The 19,511-nt window shown below is 47.0% G+C and overlaps 1 protein-coding gene across 1 annotated transcript in view; it reads left to right on the forward strand.

Moving 5' to 3' along the window:
- Positions 1–5,093: 5,093 nt before the first annotated feature.
- WWC2 (WW and C2 domain containing 2) overlaps positions 5,094–19,511 on the forward strand; it is a 147,467-nt gene continuing 133,049 nt past the window's right edge. The window contains exon 1 of the mRNA XM_052661316.1: positions 5,094–5,224. Within this exon, the coding sequence (XP_052517276.1) occupies positions 5,094–5,224 (131 nt within the window). The remainder of the gene's footprint in view (positions 5,225–19,511) is intronic.

Raw genomic sequence — 19,511 nt, forward strand, 5'->3', positions numbered from 1 at the left:
ATCATATCAAATTACTGAAGAGTTCTAGGCCAAACACAGGATTACAGATGGGTTATTTAATTCTATTAGACTTGGATATTTCCTTCCCAAGACTCTGTCCCAAATCCTTAGCCCTTTACAGAATTTTCCGATGGGCAACATTCAGTGATACACTCGCAGTCCTGACCTTTTGAGTCTTGACCTTTAACTCTCTCCTGGAGTATCTCTAATTTCTAAAAATCAAAGCCCATATCAGATCCCCTTTTGGACTTCCTCATTTATTTCAGCTATTTGAGTCTCTCCTGATGGCCTAAAATCTTGGAATCGGACCAGGTTCCTCCTTCTGGTCTAGTCACCTCTTAATCTAATCAGGAACAAATTCTTGCCGGATCATTCCTTTTCATGCCCTCCTCACTTTATTTCTAATCCAGGCTTTTATCTCTCTCATACCTATACTATCATGCCAGCCTCCTAACTAGATGGCTCCAGCCAGTCTTGGGTCCTTGCATGCCAGATTCAGCCTGGAGTTTCCGGCACCCATGTCCTTCTGTAAGCCTGCTGTCCCTGCATGCTGGTCCATTTTGGAATCATGTCTTCGCATCTCAACCCCATCCATTTGCCTTACGGATCATTTTCGTCATGTATACTGCCTTGATGAGACCTTTCTTTCCGACAGCCCCCACTCTCTTCATTTACTGTCTGAATGCTCCCCTTGACACTAAGGAAGCATACACGAGACTGTGTTCTTTGAATTTTATGACTGCCTCCATCTCCAATGAAGTTAGCAAGAAAAAAAAAAAGCTGTCTTTCATGGATTATAAAGTTGGAATGGGGAAAAATGCAAACTAAAGATGGTGAAAGGAGAATGGAACCTTATATTTTTTCATTATGTAAGAAAGAATGTAAATGAATTCCTCACAAGCAAGCGTCTTTTGCACCTTACTTTTCTTCCAGTATATGTATATATACTGGATTAAAAAGAATCCTGGGCATCCTTCTGTATCAGCAAACACATTTTTACGCAAGCTTTTTAAATGCCCACTGAGTATGGATAATGCATTTGCTTAGCCCCTTAATGACGGACACTGGTGATTTTTCCAGCTTTGTTATTATCAGCATGCTGCAGTGAACATTCTTGCGTATCTAGGGGAACTATCTATAGATAAAGTAGTAGCCCTGAGGGGCTTCACTGGTGGTCCAGTGGGTGAGGATCCACCTGCCAGTATAAGGGGCAGAGCTTCTTTCCCTGGTTTGGGAAGGGTCCACACGCCTCGGGGCAACTAAGTCTATGTGCCACCGCTACTGACGCCTGCCTGCACCAAGATAGGCCGTCCCAGTGAGAAGAGCAGCAGAGAGCAGCCCCCACTCTCCACAACTGAGAAAGTCCTGGCGCCGCAACGAAGACCCAGTGCAGCCAAAACAAACTAATTTTACATATCGTAGAGCTAGGATTGCTAAATATGCATCTATACTGGACTAAAAACATGTATTTCAATTTGGATAGATATAAGGAATTCTCTGTTGAAATAATTTTCACTCTCCACTCTCGTTTTTGATACCACTCAATTTCCTGCCACCCAGGATCTGGACATTGACATGGGAGCTTTGTTTAATGGCAGCTCATCCCCACCGACTATCAGTATTGGAGAACATTGGAAAGATAGGAGAAAAGGGAATTGAAGGCCAGAAAACTGGAATAATCTGGGATCTGGGGCAAGAGACAGCATCGTCCTTCTGAACTGGAACCAAACGAAATCTAAACGTATCATCTATAAAACAGTGGATAATCTTCAGGTTGGTTTTATTTTTACAGATGTGAATGTAAACAAAATGAAAAGTCCTCGTCTTAACCCCTAGGAATTCTCTGAAGGGGTGGTACTATGTAAACTGAGTGAACTCAGAACAGCAGAGTAAAACTTGATCAAGACAAAAACCCTGCAGAGGGGCGACTTTCCTATCATCTGAACTGCTTTTGTGTGGCCAAATGTTCCCTGTGCCACCCAGGAGGGGAGAAGAAGTGAGCTTGTCTCTTAAATGCTTTCGAGTTTTGTTTGTCTATTTAGGGTCCCTTTTTGAAGTCCTGGGCTTCCCTAGTGGCACAGCTGATAAAGAATCCACCTACAATGTGGGAGACCTGTGTTCACTCCCTGGGTTGGGAAGATTCCCTGGAGAAGCGAACAGCTATCCACTCCAGAATTTTGGCCTAGAGAATTCCACGGACTGTATAGTCAATCCACAGGGGTGGCAAAGAGTCAGACTAGACTGAGCCACTTTCACTTTCAAAGTCTTAAATTTATGGAACAATAAACAGCCATTGACAGCTGTATGCTATTTTGGATTCCTCATCCATTTTAGAAGTTGGGTAAGAATACTGACTTATCTGAAAGCTTATCAAATTTGAAATTAACTGAGAAGTATCATGTTGTAGTTTATCCCAGTGAAACAAACTAAAATGTGGCCATGGCAAAGTGTGTCACTTTTTTCTCTGATAGCAGGATGCAGACATTTTTAATATAAAGCATGTTTTCTGTTTAGGGGAGGGAAGCATATCGGAAGCAAGGTTTAAAGAATGGCTTGGCTGGGTTGCCAGATGATGTTATTATTAATAGTATACCAGGACACAAATTTTGACCATGGTAATGGGCCAATTTAGAGCAGTCCAAAACAAAGCTTCTCCTTTACTCAGTAGCATGAGAGATTAGTTTTAGTCCAATCTTTTTCCCAGCATTCAGAAGTACAACCTTAAGCTTACACACTAGGATGGCCCATCTCACCTGGAATAGGGCAAAGCTTGCCCCCGTGGGATCACTTCCTGATGAATGGAGTGAGGCTGAACGAGGGAGCAAGCCGGGTTTTCCCTTTGTCACCGGTGAAGCCTGACTCCCTGGGTGTACACAAGGAAGACCTAGAAAGAAACAGAAAGTGAATTCATCTTGGGTGGCTACCTTCCCTGCCTCCTGCACCCTAGGGTAGCTCCTGAGTGCAACCCTCTGAACTCTCTAGAGTGTCTTATGGTAAAAGTTTCTACTCAGATGCTCCAGGTACGGATACAACCTCTCTAAGAACCTCGCCCGAGAAGGCAGGTCCAGTCCTCACCACGAAGCTGTTCCAAGCCCCTGAGCCTCCATCCTTACTCTGCGGGACCAACCTCCTCCTCCTTGGAGATGCACCACTGATGCCCCGACGGCCTAGAGGACCAAAGGCGGTCCCCACCTCCAAGGCGGCTGCCAGACTAACGGGGGCAGCTCCGCGCCCTGGGGAACCTCAATTAACCTGACCTCCTTACCCGTGGGTGGATTCAGGAGGGGAGGCGGACGCGGCTGCAGATCCCCCACCCTGAAAGCCCTTGCTGTGCGCTGTGTCCGGCGCAAGGTGGGAAAAAGTCTACGTATAAGGCGGCAGGATTAAGCGAATTCACACCTAGTGGTGAAAGACCGATCCCCAGGGTCTTCCTTGATTCCCGCCCCCACCCCCCACTATAAAAGCAGCTGCTCAGTAACCCGGAAGACTGAATGGTGGGGACGGTGGTGCAGGCCGGGCTGGAGAGGAGTTGGGGGACTGGGAGGCTCCCTCCGAGACGGAAAGGCTGGGGGGCGCAAATGCTGTGGGTCCAGGCCCTGCTGCCCGTGACCCAGTCCAGCCCGGAGCCCGACGTCCGGGCCGACCAGGACTTAGTAGCTGCTGAATAAATACTTGTGGAATGAGAGAAAGTCCGCGTTCCTTCCCGGACACGTCCAGCGGCCGGGCCGCCGCGGTTTCCTTCCAGCGCGCTCGCCCACACCTCCCCGGGCGGCGGCTGGGCTCGGGGCCGGGGACTTCCCGGGGCGGGGGCGGACGGAAGGGGCTGGATGCCCGGGGCGGGCACGTCCAGCGCGGGGCCCCGCGGGCCGAGCGGACGTGGACGACGACCAGGGCGGGGTGGTCAGCGGCTTCTCCGGGTCTGGCCCGAGTCCTCCCGGCGGGGCCCCTCAGGGGCCAAGGCGGGTCGCGGCGCTCTCGGACCTCGGGACTCGCCTTCGCTGTCCGCCGCGAGGCCCGCAGGGCCCCTCGGAGCTCCCGAAGAGCCGGGCGCCCTCGCAGAGGCCCCCGGACGCGCTTTCCGGCGCCGGCGGGGCTTTTCACACTATCTACCCCACCCCTCGCCACGGGAACCGCCCGGGGAACCGAGAGGGAGTGCGGAGCGCCGCGCGAGGGACCCTTTTGTGCCCTCGCTGTTTGCCGGGACCTTTTGCTTCCGAAGGGAGCCTCCCCACACCCGCTTCCTCTCGGGCAAAGTCTTGTAGTTTCCCTGGAAGTCGGAAAGAGGTGGAAGGAGAGGGCTGCGGGGCGCTTTCTCGTTAGTTTTCCGTCCCGAAACTCTTAAAAAATAAATAAACCCCAAGCGTTCGGCCGTAGGGAGACCTCGGGAGTCCGGAGGAAGCAGCGAGCCGTGCATTCCTCCGTCCGCCTCCCTCCCACCTGGCCCGCGGCTCCCCTCCCCCGCCGCCGCTGACGCCCGGCTCCGGCCGGCGCCCAGGCCCGCGCGCAGAGCCGCGGGAGCGGCAGGGTTAAGCCCTGGAATGTGGCGGCGAGGAATGTGCATGCAGATGAGCCGGGCGGGGGGGCGGGGCGATGGGCGGGGCTGGTCCGGAGGGGTGGGGAGGGCGGGTCAGGGGCGTGCTGAGGGGCGGACACATGCTAATCGCATGCAAATGAGGAGCCCCGTCGCCGCCTCGGCCGCCGCTCTGCCGAGCTTCCCGGATCCGAGCCCAGACGGCGGCGACTCGGGCAGCCTGGGCGCCGCGACCCTCGGCGGCCGTAGGGGGACGGGGAGGAGGAGGAGGAAGAGGCGGAGGCTGCGGCGGCGATCGCGAGGAGGAGGAGGAGGCGGAGGAGGGTTAGCTCGCCCGCTCCGACGCAGACATGGTGGACTGATCCCCGGCGGGGCCGAGAGCAGGGTTTCCTGAGACGCCCCCAGTCCCCTCGCGTGGCCCCCGCCGCAGCCCCGCGGGCCCCCACCCCTCGCCGGCGCCCGGATCTGGGGTGCGGCGGCCGGGCCCGGGCAGTCGCGTTCCCGCCGCGTCCCGCGCCCGGTTCCCCTATGGAGGCGCCGCCCGCCGGCGAGGCCGCCGACCATGCCTAGGAGGGCCGGGAGCGGGCAGCTGCCGCTACCCCGGGGCTGGGAGGAGGCCAGGGACTACGACGGCAAGGTCTTCTACATCGATCACAACACCCGGAGGACCAGCTGGATCGACCCCCGGGACAGGTGGGCGGCCGGGCCGCGGGGGGGCGCGGGGACCTGCCTCGGGAGCGCGGCGGCGGCTGTTGTCCGGGAGACCCGGCCGAGCGGCGGCGCCCGCGGCGCGGGGGGCGTGGGGCGCGCGGGGCGTCGCCTGCCCCCGGGGGGTGCTGTCGGGAGGGGTCCCGGGGAGGAGGCGCTGGGGCCATCCGCCCGAGCCGGGGCTGCGTCAGCCCGGCCAGGCGCCCTGGCCCCGGGGGCCCGCGGAGAGCCGCCGCAACCGGGCTCCCCCTTGGCCACTACCTACCCGAGCGCCCCGGGACCTTGAGACGCTCGCGCCGCGGAGGCGAGGGTGGGATCGATGCCCTGGGCGAGCGCTGTGTCCGATTAACGGACCCAGAAGGGCCACCTGAGCCCTGCTCGGAGCCCGCCTCCGCCCGGAGTTGACCAGATGGAGGCTGGAGGGCACATTCGGCCTGGGTGGCGGGGCGGGGCCCGAGGCCTCCCAGAGGAGCAAGGCCCGAGCGCCAGGTGGGGGGGTCACCCACTGGCTAGGCCACCTGTGGCATCTGTGAGGACCGTTCTTGGCTTCCAGCCCCGAGTGCACTTCTTGACCCGGGGCGCGCCCGCAAGAAGGCCGGAGGCCCGGGGCGTGGAGGGGGTCCGGGCGCCCTTCCCCGCTGGACCCGGCTGGTGGGTGCAATTGACTTTGCCCCTCAGATTCTGGAGACGCTTGTTTGGGGGTTTTGCTGCCTGGTGTTTATCTTCACCTGAATACTTGAGCTGCCTCCCAGATCTTGAAAAGACAGATTCTGTTTTGAAATAAGAAGTGGTGACATGAACCGTAGAACTGAACCTTGGTTATTGAGGAACTGGGGGACTTGAGCTTCGCATGTGTTCCTGTAAGTTTTTAACACACTTTTTATTCCTGCTCAGAAGCAAAGAGGAAAAACATGACATTCTAAGAAGTTTAGGAGCTGAAGTTTAGGTGAATGTTCACAAACATTGTTTCTCTCTTCCATCTTTCTTTTCACCCTGAAAAAGAAAATGTCTCACAGTTAGATTTTTAGAAGAATCATAGGAAAGATTTCTAATAGTAAATTTGTAAACTGTCTATTCAGGAAATATTCCTACTTATAAATTTAAATAATATACCGTTAGGGAAAATTCCAAATCTTGGATGGTTATCATTTCTGAATTTTCTTTCCACCTTTGTGTGTTATTCTTACTTTATGTTCTCAGTTACTTTTATCCTAAGAATATTGTTTTTGAATGCTATTAAAGAGCAGTTATAAGAAAGTCACAAGTGGCATTATAAATTTATGGAGCAATCCTTGTTAAATTATCCATGAAGGTATCAGTTTAGGTTTCCCTCTTGAAATGAGAAAAGACACCTGTGCTGAGGTCGCGTCTTGCTCCACCCTTGTTGCCTGTTACTGGCTTGATGAAAGTTATGACAAGCATCGCACCTTCACAGTCTCTCCAGGCGTGTTAGCTGTTGTCATAAACTTCACACTCCAAGCCAGTTATTGCACTTTGAAACTACTTAACAGATAGTAAATGTCAGTGATGATGGTGTGCACCCAACAGTGGCTTTTAAGGCACCTGTACAAATACTTGACTTTAACAGTCGTAGGGTCATTCTGTCTGCTTTCTGATACTTGGAGTTTCAGGTTATTGAAACTTCAATGCATTCTTGAAATATTTAGGCATTTGAGGTTCTCTTCTGCTTCAGCTTACATGATTTGTTAATATCATCTCTCTTGTGTTTACTAATAAGGACTACAAGACTAGGTAATGCCTGGGTAAAGCAAATAGAAAGTGAAGTAAAATTATATGGCTTGGCTTATCTTTATCACCACTTCTTAAACAAGTTAAGCATGTCTTTTATTTTAAATTGTTAATGGATTAACAATTATCATGAACTCTGTTTTCAGGAAATGTGTAACCACTTCATTTGATGGGGACAAACAGTTTTGACTAAGGTGATTTGTTATTATTCCACTTTTTCTTGAAGCTGTTGTACCTTTAAGTATTTGTAAATCTGACTGCTTATAAGTATTTCTGGATATCAGTAATAAGAGTTTTAAAGATATTCTGCAAGATCAGAGTCAGAGCTGATATACTCAGTTTAAATTTGGTTATATTTTCTTTTAGGGCAGTGAAGTGTCTATATGGTCTTGCTCACTAGTGTAGAAGATGGTCGGAGATGTTACTTGAAGGAAGCTATGGGCAGTTTTGTTACACACTTACCAAACATGGGCAGAGGTGTCATACAGGTCAATTGGAGTGTGCCCCTTCTTTTTACAGGATCAAATGAGAAATCCTGGAAGAAAAGTGACTTGATAAACTGTGGGTCTGCAGTACTTTTTAACTTTTAAAGCCATTATGATTATTTACCCATATTTATGTTCAGAAAAATAATTTTGTGTTTTTTATGGTCTACCAGAATCTGTAAGGTATTTCTGACTGCATAGGTAATTATGCAGATATCTTGGAGGAAGAATGGGGGATTTCACAGGAACATAATTTTATTAAATCAATGGTGATTTTAACATATTGCAGTATTGTTTTAAATGCTTTTAAGCTTTTGGAGGTCGATGACAATGCAGACTCTGCTGTGGCATGATCAGAGCTCTCATTGCTCCACCTTTATTAGCTGGAAAAAAGCTCAGATGAGTATCTGAACCCCTCTGAAGCTGCCTTTTCACCTCTGAAATGAAGGTCATACCACCTGCCCCATAGGGGTATCTTGGGTGCCCACGATGAGGGCCCAGCCAAAGAGGAGTAGTTGGAGTGTTGTCATTCCAGTTCAGGAACCCACTGGTCGCTCAGGGCAGCCCTGGAAAGAACAGGTGTTCTGACACACATTTTCTCAGTGGTAGCCTCCGAACTAAGCTCTTTAACTGGGATCTCATTTTATCCTGCCAGTCGTCCTGAGGGGTGGGTGTCGTTCTTATCTTCCAGTTACAGTTGGGGAAATGGAGTCACAGGGACCATTGCTGTGACACGTGGAGTGGGAATTTGCAGCCACAGAACCCGACTGGAGAGTCTGTGTCCGCTGTCATCCCTCTTGGACTTACTGGACATCTGGGCATGCTCAGGGGTCTTTGCGTGACGGACATCCTCTTTGCCTAAGGTTGATTTTTTCGGCTGATTGACCAGTCTTTTTTCTTTTTTACTTTCATATAACGTTTTTCCATTCTGTACAGTTTTTACATGTTGCTTCCATGTATAGTTAATACACAGTATTGCCCATATTCCCCATGTTCTACGGTACCTCTGTCAGCCTGTCTTACGTCAGTAGTTTATACCTTTCACTCTCAGCTCTGTGTTGCCACCCCTCCACGCTGGTAACCACGAGTTTGTTTCTGTGCGTCTGCTTCTTTTATGTTGTAGTCACTAGTTTGTTGTATTTTTTTAGATCCCATGTATACGTGATATCATATAGTATTTATCTTTCTCTCTCTGACTTATTTCACTTAGTGAAATATCCTCCAAGTCCGTCCACGTTGCTGCAAATGGCAAAATTTTGTTCTTTTTTATGGCTGAGTCATAGTTCATTACATATATATACATACATATGTATATATATATGTATATATATATATACACCACGTCGTCTTTGTCTATTCATCTGTTGATGGACACTTAAGTTATTTTCACATGACCCATTTTTCTTGGTCTTCAGAGGATCCTGTCAACTATGTAGGATTCTCTGATGCCTGAGCTCGCCACACAGGGTGAATCCCTTGGGATGTGGGCTGGGGACCCGTCAAGCTGACCCCACTGAACCACAGAGCTGGTCCAGCTAGAACTTAGCAGTTCAATGTTCTCTTGAGTACGTTAGAAGTTCAGTTTGGGGAAGAGTTACGGGCTCCATATCAATGTGAATAGATTACAGTTTTACTGTAACAACCCTGACTTTGCCCTTCCTCTCCCCCTCCCCGAGTCCCCGGGAAAAACTTCTCCTCCGTGTCCATGATTCCTTGGCAACCCGCCCCACCCCAAGTGGACCAACTGTTCTTTTGCAAGTCTGACCCTCACCTCTTATTTTGCTCAACATAGGCCCCCTTTGACCACACCAAATGGTGTTTATGGTGGGCCATAGATCATGGCCAAATGGCCCGGTGCTTTAAAAAAAAAAAAAGCTAGTCCACGTTTTCTCCTATTCAATGAAGGAGAAAAAGGTGGAATGTTGGATTTATTTGCCTCTTGGAGGGGTAGATGGCTAAGGCAAACAGGCATCAGGGCCAGGATGAGTGGTTTTACAAACTCCCAGGGGAATTCTGTTCATTTTCTGTCCTCGAATTGGATGTTACAGTAACTTTGTCTCATTGAACTTAAAAGATTTATCACCACATAAAGCGACTTGGTAAAGAACCACCTGCAAATGGAGGAGACTAAGAACTCAGATTCGATCCCTGGGTCGGGAAGATCCCTTGGAGGAGGGCACAGCAACCCACTCCAGCATTCTTGCCTGAAGAATCCCATGGACAGAGGAGCCTGGCGGGCTACGGTCCATGGGGTCACAAAGAGTCGGACACGACTAAAGCGACTTAGCACGCATGCAGGCAAAGCCACTTTACGTTAAAACGGGTTGATGGGCCATAATCTGGTTTATGGCTTGCATCAGATGTCGAGCAACTTGTGCTTTCTGACTGGTGGGGAAAAATCCTGGGGATTGGGAGCGGGGTATAGGAAGAGGATGTCAGCTGGGTATCACCAGTGTCTAAGTTACCTTTGGCTCGCCACACCCGGCCTAACCAGCACCTGGTTAGGCTCTGTGGAAACTCTATGTTATCTTTCTTTCAAAGTCAAAGCAAGTAATTTTTCTCAACTTAGTGCTGGAGTGTGAATTCTTCAATATTACTCTCTTTGTCCTTTGTATCTGGTAGGTGTTAAGTGAACATTGGTTCTGTTGTTGTGTAGTCACTAAGTCATGTCAGACTAATTTGTGACCCCATGGACTGTAGCCCGCCAGGCTCCTCTGTCCATGGGATTTCCCAGGCAAGAACACTGGAGTGGGTTGCCATGCCCTCCTCCAGGGGATCTTCCCAACCCAAGGCTTGAACCAGCATCGCCTGCATTGCCAGGCAGATTCTTTACCACTGAGCCACCTGGGGAGCTCGATGAAGAAAGTTTGTCAAGTTAATGAAAGAATGCAAGTGGAGCTACTCTCGTTTCCAATTTCTTATTGTTGGGTTTTCAAAAACTATACCCATAACCACCAACAACCAGAGACAATTGATTTTCCAGTTAGATTAAAAATAATGAGAACATTAAGCCTCTGCGTTTTGACTAACAGCATAAATATGTGAATTACTTATGAGAGCAAAGAACACAAAATCAACCCCAACTGTCTTGATCACAGTTGCCCTTGTCATAGATGGCTGGGGATTGTCCCTCTCCGGGCCTTGTCCAACTCTGAGTGCCAAAGTGCTTATTGTGATTTGAGTGATTATGGTATTTGGAGTGTGGAGAGGTTCTTAGAAGAAGGTTTTTTTTCTTTTTTTTTTAATCTCTCTGGGAAGCCCTAATGCTGTCCTCCAAAAGTTCCCAGCAGAAATACTTCTTGTTTTCAACAGTTGGCTGTGACGCTTGCTGGAGTGAGCTGTGGTTGCTGAGTACACAACTGAGATTTCTCCCCTGAATTTTACTGGTCCATAGATTGCAGTTTAATTTTGTTAGAACTCTCAGGACAAGAATTGCCTTTTCCAAGAAAGACTATTATTTATGAATAGGCAATTGATTGATTTTTAGCAACAAATTACTGAAGTTGTGAGCTACATAATCAGACACTATGATACATGGCCTGCAAGCCAAGATCTCACTTTTCTGTGGGTGAGCTCTGGTGGGTCGTGCTCCACCTGCCTCTGGGGCTTGGACATGTTGCCCTATGGATGGCACGTGGGTAGTTTTTCTGCGTGGACGTCTGTAGGAAAACCATGCCCCCGCTGTAGAGGAGTGTAGCCAGCCTCGTGGAGCCGAGGTGGGACTTGAACTGCTCTAGCTCTGATGCAGTGTAGATCCCTAGAGACGTGGCCCTGGTCCTGTGTACCGCCCTAGTCCCATGAACTGGACTGAAACTGGCTGAACTGATTTCCTATTTGAATTTTGGGCTGATTTCTTCATCCATTTCTAAAGCTCTTTTAATTGGAAAAATCACCACAGAAATATAAAGAAAAGGAAAGGGATTTTTAAAGGCACAGAAACAGTGGCTGACTTTATATTTTTGGTCTCCAAAATCACTGCAGATGGTGATTACAGCCATGAAATTAAAAGACGCTTACTCCTTGGAAGGAAAGTTATGACCAACCTAGACAGCATATTAAAAAGCAGAGACATTTCTTTGTCAACAAAGGTCTGTCTAGTCAAGGCTATGGTTTTTCCAATAGTCATGTATGGTTGTGAGAGTTGGACTATAGAAAAGGCAGAGCGCAGAAAAATTGATACTTTTGAACTGTGGTGTTGGAGAAGACTCTTGAGAGTCCCTTGGACTGCAAGGAGATACAACCAGTCCATTCTGAAGGAAATCAGTCCTAGGTGTTCATTGGAAGGACTGATGTTGAATCTGAAACTCCAATATTTTGGCCACCTGATGTGAAGAGCTGACTCATTGGAAAAGACCCTGATGTTTGGAAAGACTGAGGGCAGGACGAGAAAGGGACGACAGAGGATGAGATGGTTAGATGGCATCACCGACTCAATGGACATGAGTTTGGGTAAACTCCGGGAGTTGGTGATGGACAGGGAGGCCTGGTGTCCATGGGGTTGCAAAGAGTCAGACACGACTGAGCAACTGAACTGAACTGATTATGTATGTAAGTTGTAGGTAAAAATGATTCCCAAAATATATAGCTTTAGAATGTTTTCAGTGTCTTTAGTGGGTTTTTTTCCCCAGCTATTTATTTTTTACTGCGATAAAAACATCACATAAAATTAGCCATTTTAAAGTGCACAGTTCAGAGGTTTGTTTTTTTTTTTTTTTTTAGTGTGTTCATAGTGTTGTGCAACTGTGATCATTATGTGATTCCTGAACGTTTTTATCACCTCAAAGAGAAACCTGGTACCCATTAGAGTTCAGTCCCCATTCTTCCTCCACCCCTGATGCCTTTGGAAACCCCTAATCTCCTTTCTGTCTCTATGTTTTTGCCTAACTGGGCATTCTAAATGGAGAAATGCAGTATATTTCCTTATGTGTCTGGCTTCTCATGTTTAGCATAAGGTTTTCAAGATTCATTCACGTTGTAGCCTGTACCAGCGTTTCATTCCTCTTTGTGACTTTGAATAATATTCCATTGTGTGGATATACCACACTTTGTTTACCCATGCATCAGCTGTTGGGCATTTGTATTGTTTCTGCTTTCTGGCTACTATGAATAAACACTGCCATGAGCATTTTTGCATGATTTTTATATGACTATATGTCTTTAATTCTCTTGGATAAAATACCTAGATGTGGAACTGCCGGGTTATGTGTTAATTGTATGTTTGACTTCATGAGGAACTGCCAGACTTTTTCCACAGCGGCTGCATCATTTTCACTTCTTCCAGCAGTGTGTGAGTGTTCCAGTTTCTCCACATCCTCACCAATGCTTGTTTTTGTTTTTAACATTTCTAGTGGACATGAGCTAGTAGAGTTAGTATCTTACTATAATTTTTTTTTTTTTTTGGCCACACCTCGCCACATATGGGATCTTAGTTCCCCAACCAGGGATGAAACCCATGCCCCCTGCCTTGCAAGCATGGAATCTTAACCACTGGACCATTGGGGGAACTTCCTTACTGAGGTTTTTGATTTGCATTTCCCTCCATGTTTTGATAGTCTGGATATGACCCAAGTTTTCTCCTTGTATCCTAGCCTTTCAGCCTTTGCTACTGTACCCACCTTTTTGTGTCTCCCAACAGGCAGAGGAAGAAGAGTTAGGGTGAATTAAAAGTAGAAGATACTGATAAGGTACATATTAATTTTTTGTCTTCATCTTGGATAAGATATTCTAAGAGACATAGATGTAAATTGCATAGATAATGAATCATAATCTGTGTGTATGTAAACAGCCAGCTTATTCGATGATTTGATGTTTAAAAGCTTTAAACTGGTAATATATGGTAAGAATTAAAATCGTTTGAAAAAAAAAAAAGGCAGTTAGAGGAAGTGTGACGCCAAAGCTTCAACCAGGCGATTGAGGTAAATGTCTACAGTGATAAGTCATGTTGAAGTACCACTGATACGATGTGATGGTCACTTTTTCTCGGTGGTCTTTCTCCCAGAAAACCAGTCTAATCATGAGGAAAACACCAACCAAATCTCCATAGAGGGCATTTCATAAACTATCTGACTAGTATTCCCTAAAACTGACATGGTCATTAAAACAAGGCGTGTCTGAGAAGCTGTCCCAGCCTAGGAAGGCCGGACGAATATGCAGTAGGGTGTCATGATGGGGTCCTGGGGCAGAAAAAGGACACCACATTACAGCTAAGGGAACCTGCATCTTAGGTAATAACAGTGTATCAATATTGGTTCATGGATTTGAAAAGCTTAACCGTGGGGGAAACTGAGAGTGGGATGTATGGAAACTCTGTACCAACTGTTTGCTTTCTGTAAATCTAAAACTGTCCTAAAAAATTTTAGTTTACTTTTTTAAAAATTACAGAAAAACACACAAAACAGTTGGAAGTGTTTTTCTTTCGTCAAAGTGTGACCATACTATATAATTATGGTTTTTTAGTATACTTGAAAAGCAGGGTGGGCCAACTATGGCCCAAGGGCCAAATCCCAGACCACAGCCTTCTTTTTGTGGAGCCCTCTAGCTGAGAATGGGTCTTACATCATTAAAGGGTTGTAAGAAACAAAAACAAAGAAGAATATGTGTCCGAGATTGTACGTGGCCCACAAAGCCTTAAACATTTATTCTCTGGCCCTTTTCAGAAGAAGTTTGCCAACCTCTGATGTCAAGTGAAATGAGAAAGCCTTAAAAATATTTTATGCGTGTGTGCATGCTCAGTTGTTCCAGTCGTGTCCAACTCTTTGTGAGCCCGTGGACTGCAGCCCGCCAGGCTCCTCTGTTCATGGGATTCCCAGGCAAGAATACTGGAGTGGGTTGCCGTTTCCTTCTCCAGGGGATCTTCTCAATCCAGACATGGAACCCACGTCTCCTGCATTTGGCGAGCGAATTCTTTATCACCGCTGAGCTATTAGGAAAGCCCGAAATATTTTATACAAACACTTAAAAGAAATATTAGTCTTTTATGATAGGGTGGAATGTTTATCAGTGGTCATTGGCCATCGATTTCACAAATAATTTGGACTCTAGGCACTGTTGTATAAAAATAAATCAGACATGGATGCTGATTCGGAGGAAATGCCTTGTTTCTCTTACTGGTTTTCTTCTAATGACATACAGCACACTCCTGAAAGTTTTCCAGACCTGTTCTTGCCTGTCTTAGCTGGAATTGTACACTGGGACAGGAGAGAAACAGGCAGAAGAAAACTCCACAGACTCTTGGAAGTACCCCAGTTGTTTGTGTCCAGTTTACTCTTGGAAGTATAAACATTACAGTGATCTGTGTTGATCATTGGAAGGGCTGACTTTTCCCAGGGACATCTTGATAGTGTTTGTAAAGCACAGAGTTGGTGATGATGATCAAATAGAAAATACTTGTGTGTATTCTCTTCACAAAGCTTTCGCAAGTGCAGGTGTTGCAAAGATGCTGTGAAGGACTAAAATCATTTTCCTCTGCAAATAATTTTTCTGACACTATTAATCCCGATGTCAGTAAAGAAATCACAGTTCTGAGAAGACAGCAGTGAGTAGCACTGGAATCAAGGCCCACCGGGAGGTCCCAGTGGAGAATCTGAGCAGAGATGTTCACTTAACCAGCTTCGGTCTCACTGGGGGTGAAGGGGCTGGGGGGAGCAGAGTAGGAGATTTACTTTTAAAGAAATGTAGACATTATTTTGAGGGCTTCCCTGGTAGGTCAGACAGTAAAGAATCTGCCTGCAAAGCAGAAGACCCAGGTTTGATCCCTGGGTCAGGAAGATCCCCTGGAGGAGGGCATGGCAACCCACTCCAGGATTCTTGCCCATGGACAGAGGAGCCTGGCGGGCTACAGTCTGTGGAGTCGCAGAGTCAGACACAACCAACCGACTTAATACTTTGACACTTTCAGACATTTTTTTGACTTAATAGTGACTTTCAGCCAAGTGAATGTCCCTGTTTTTTTGGGGAAATGAGTGTGTCAGGAGTGGGCAGGCAGAGAGCCTTTGCTAGAGTCCATTTGTGCTGTGTTTTCTCACAGGCTCCAACGTGAGTACCGACAGTTTGCATTGTAGGCAAGGTTGACCTAGAGAGATTTGTGCTACAAACTCCTGATGAAAATTCTGACTTAATGAGAGACCAGAAATTGCTTGACTGATACCACTCCATTGTATGCGAGGGTGGTTTCCTTAGGTGGCCCTGTTACTCAATCAAATGTAAAGCATGGTAGATAATGTTTACTCTCAAAGGTTTGAAGAGCACACCGGTTCATTTAGTGCAAAACTTGACAGTTTTCCTTTGTGTTGTGGTTTTAAATAGAAATGAATTGAAATGCCAGGCTTTTTTTTTTTTTTTTTCTGTGAAATTATGGCCTGAGGATAAGAACGCGCCATCCGTGTGAAAATCCGGAGGAAGAAGAGTCCGAAGCAGAGGAACAGGTTAGATTCCTAGCCCTCCTGCCTAGTACAAGAGCTGCTAGGAATGTGTGGCTATTTAAATCAATCAGAATTAAATAAAGTTAAATATTTAGTTCTTCACTAAACACTTAATCTCACTAGCCGCATGCTAAGTGCCCAGTAGCCAAGTGTACAGATAGAGAGCATTTCTGCCAGTGCAGAAAGCGCTGTCGGACTGCACTGTCCTAAAGTGCTAGGGAGGTTGCTGGATTCAGGGAACTGAAAGAGCCCGTGTGGCTGCAGTGCAGAGATGGGGAAAGAAGGGACTCAAGAGAGGAGGCAGAGAGGTAAAAAGGGTGTCTGATCAGGGATGCCTTGTACACCATCAACATTTTAAGGGCATCTGGGGGCCGTTGGAGAGTTTTTGGTTGAATGGAGCAGTGATGGGGCTTGTGTGTGTGTGTGTGTGTGTGTGTGTGTGTGTGTGTGTGTGTGTCTATGCCCATTTTTTTAAAAGAGATCATTACTCTATGGAGAAGGAATCAACAGCAGCTATTGCAGTCGTGTAATCTAGGTGAGAAACAATCAGATCTTGAACTGGAATGATGGCTTTGGCAATGGATTGGAGATTGTTTTTTCAGGTGAAAGTGAAAGAACTTACATGTACTGGTGGGGAAAGACCGTGGAGGGCTTCCCTGGCGGCTCAGACGGTAAAGAATCTGCCTGCAACGCAGGAGTCCCGGGTTCAGTCCCTGGGTTGGAAAGATCCCCTGGAGAAGGGAATGGCTACCCATTCCAGTATTCTCGCCTGGAGAATCCCGGGGACAGAGGAGCCTGGTGGGCTACAGTCCTTTGGGTCGCACAACTGAGCAACTAACAGTAAGGACCGAGGAAGGAATACGGTTGGTTGGCATCCACTGCATCAGTGCTCCAGAGTTCTGTTGCAGATTTATCGGTCTGAGATGGTTGTTAAGACATGTACACGGAGACATCGAATAGGCAGCTGGATGTAGAGTCTGGAGTTCGGGGGACAGCTCCAGAGCTGGAGGCACTAAACTCAAGGGTACATAGCTAGTGTTTCAAAATTGTGGGATGGAGTGAGACTCTTGGGAATGCAGGAAAAGAAGAGGTCCCAGGACTGAGCCCTGAAGCATGAAGTATTTGGAGCAGGGGAGTGAATCCTTGTTCCAGCTGAGATGTTATATTCATTCTCATGGGAACATATCTTGTACTTTCCACCACTGTGCTAAAGATGATGAAGACGGTGATGATAATGATCTAAGTACCATGCATGTCATTTCAGGCTCCAGGAGGGCAGGTCCTGCCTCTGTCTTGTTTACTGGGTTGTATTTCAATGTTCAGCTCTGTGCAAGGTCTTAATAAATATTTATGTAATAAATGAACCTTTGACAGGAACCATTAGCCTCCTGATTTTAGGAAGCTGAGGCTTAATAGGTGAAGCATCTTGTCTAGGGCACAGAGCTGTTGAGCAGTGGTGGTGGGACTCGCCCATGTCCATCTCACTTCAAAGCTGTGCCTTTCGCCATGCGGAACCTCCAGGTGCTACTCACAAGGGCCCTCGGCCTCGGTTTGGGGTTGGAGGCCACGGCCACCTTTCAAGATTCAGTTTCAACACTGGAAGCTTCCCTGGACCTCTCAGCCCCACGAGATCTTCCAGCTCCTGTTTCTCATGGTGCTTGTTTTCAGCATCAGTATCAAAACTAAACATATACTTCATTGATTTTTGTAATTGAACTGCTACCTTTTTCAGAATTTACTTTTGATTTTTCCAAACAAGTGGGTAGGCTCCATTTGGGTCAACCATGCGCACTCCTCTTTATTTAATGCCCCTTCACAGGACACCCAGCCCAATGTCTTGTGCATATTTGGTGCTCAGTTGAAGCCAGATCTGATTCTGTCACTCCTGCCTCATTCCAGGGCTTTGAGTTCTTTCAGAGGCTGAGATCTGATTGGCTGTATCCTACATCTTTCTGTTTCTAAAACCGCTCTGACCTTGTACCATAGCCTGCTCCCAATCCAGGCATCTGTAGAGCCATCCACAGCACCTGCACCCTCCCCCCCCCCATGTCCCCGCCCCAATTTGAGGACAGGTGAACTGATTATTAAAAGGATGGAGAATTTTCAAAGCCATAACGCTGAGCTCCAGCTCTCCCAGATTCTTTGACAGAACTCTTTCTCTCGCATTGATTGAAACCCTGAAGAGCAGTCTGTTGTGAGACTGCCTTGGTTCCACAAGTGTGTAAGTTACAGACCTTGATTGGAATTCTTTTTTAACCTTTGAGCCTAAGTCTTGGCCGGGGGCAATTGGTTTTTTTTTTGTTTTGTTTTGTTTTTTTTTTTATATTGCCCTGTTAGCGTTTGCTTTACTCTGCTTAGATTTGGATTCAGGCTCTGGCCTCGGTTAAGGGGAAGTGGCAGAAACTAAGAGGCACACTCCACCTATTAAGTCTCAGCTTCCTAAAATTGGGTCGCTAATGGTTCCTGTTAAAGCTTTCCTTTATTCAATAAATATTTATGAAGACCTTGCACAGAGCTAAACGCTGAAATACAACCCAGTAGGAAGTGGCAGAAACAAATAGATGAAGCTGTGAAACTTACCTGGAAAAATATGAACGTTTCACTAAAACCATGGTTTGTAAAGGAATCATTAAACTTGTGCATTCCTTATCCAATCACAAGCTTCGCTTTTTTTTTTTTCTCTGTGAGAGCTGAAGCATATACTCTGTATCTGCTGCTATATGGGAAGCTAGTATTCTTACATTTCCACTTCTGACTTGGTTTGAGATCTAAGTTTGTGAATTTCAATTAAATGCTTAGATTAGGCATGTGAAAAATCTTTTGTTCCTGTGTTGCTATGAGCAACAGTTGTTAAAGTTAATCTTCCCTTTTGAAGGAATTGTGGGTAAATAAATATATGAATTTTAACAGAATAAAAAAAGAAAGGTCGTCCTTGAATGTTGTGAATGTTCTGCCTATAAAGTAAATCGTTACTAGGACCGTAATGATCCCGGTGAAGGGAAGAATGCAGTAGAAGTGAATACTCATCCACACTTTGACAAAACATTCCTAAAATACTATTCAAATGAGGAAAGACCACGGGCTGCAGTCGAGTGTAGCCAAGCCTTGAGTCTGACTGCATTTATTATTGTGGCCAAAAAGAAGCTGTGTGTAGTGGTTTGCGTAGGAAACCCATGATTTATCTGAAATTTCCCAACTTTCTGTCTTCTTCTTAAAAAAAAAAAAAAAAAGACCTGGCCTCTCCTCCTCCCCACACTGCACATTATCTCCTCCTTAAAGACTTGGTTTGTCCTGGTGTTTGTCTCATTGCTCTCTACCCTACTTCAGCCTAAATTTTCCTGACCTGGTGACGGCTTGCTGTTTGATTCTGTCTGTCGTGTGACTGTTTGATTACACTGCTCTGTGCTGTGGAAACGAGCAGTGTTCACCTAGATCAGCAGCAGTAGTGAAGGCCCAGGTTGTCCCCTCGGAAGGGAAATCTAGAGCTGGCCCCGCGGTGGAGGCTACTGGGTGGATTTCCGTGGATTCACTCTGCAGAAGGGTACCAGGAATGGGGCCGGCCCGTGGCGGCCAGTTCCCCAGTTAGAGGCATGTGGGCTGGGAACTGGACTGACTGTT

Source organism: Budorcas taxicolor, chromosome 24 (genome assembly GCF_023091745.1).
Source record: "Budorcas taxicolor isolate Tak-1 chromosome 24, Takin1.1, whole genome shotgun sequence".
Classification (NCBI taxonomy): Eukaryota; Metazoa; Chordata; class Mammalia; order Artiodactyla; family Bovidae; genus Budorcas; species Budorcas taxicolor.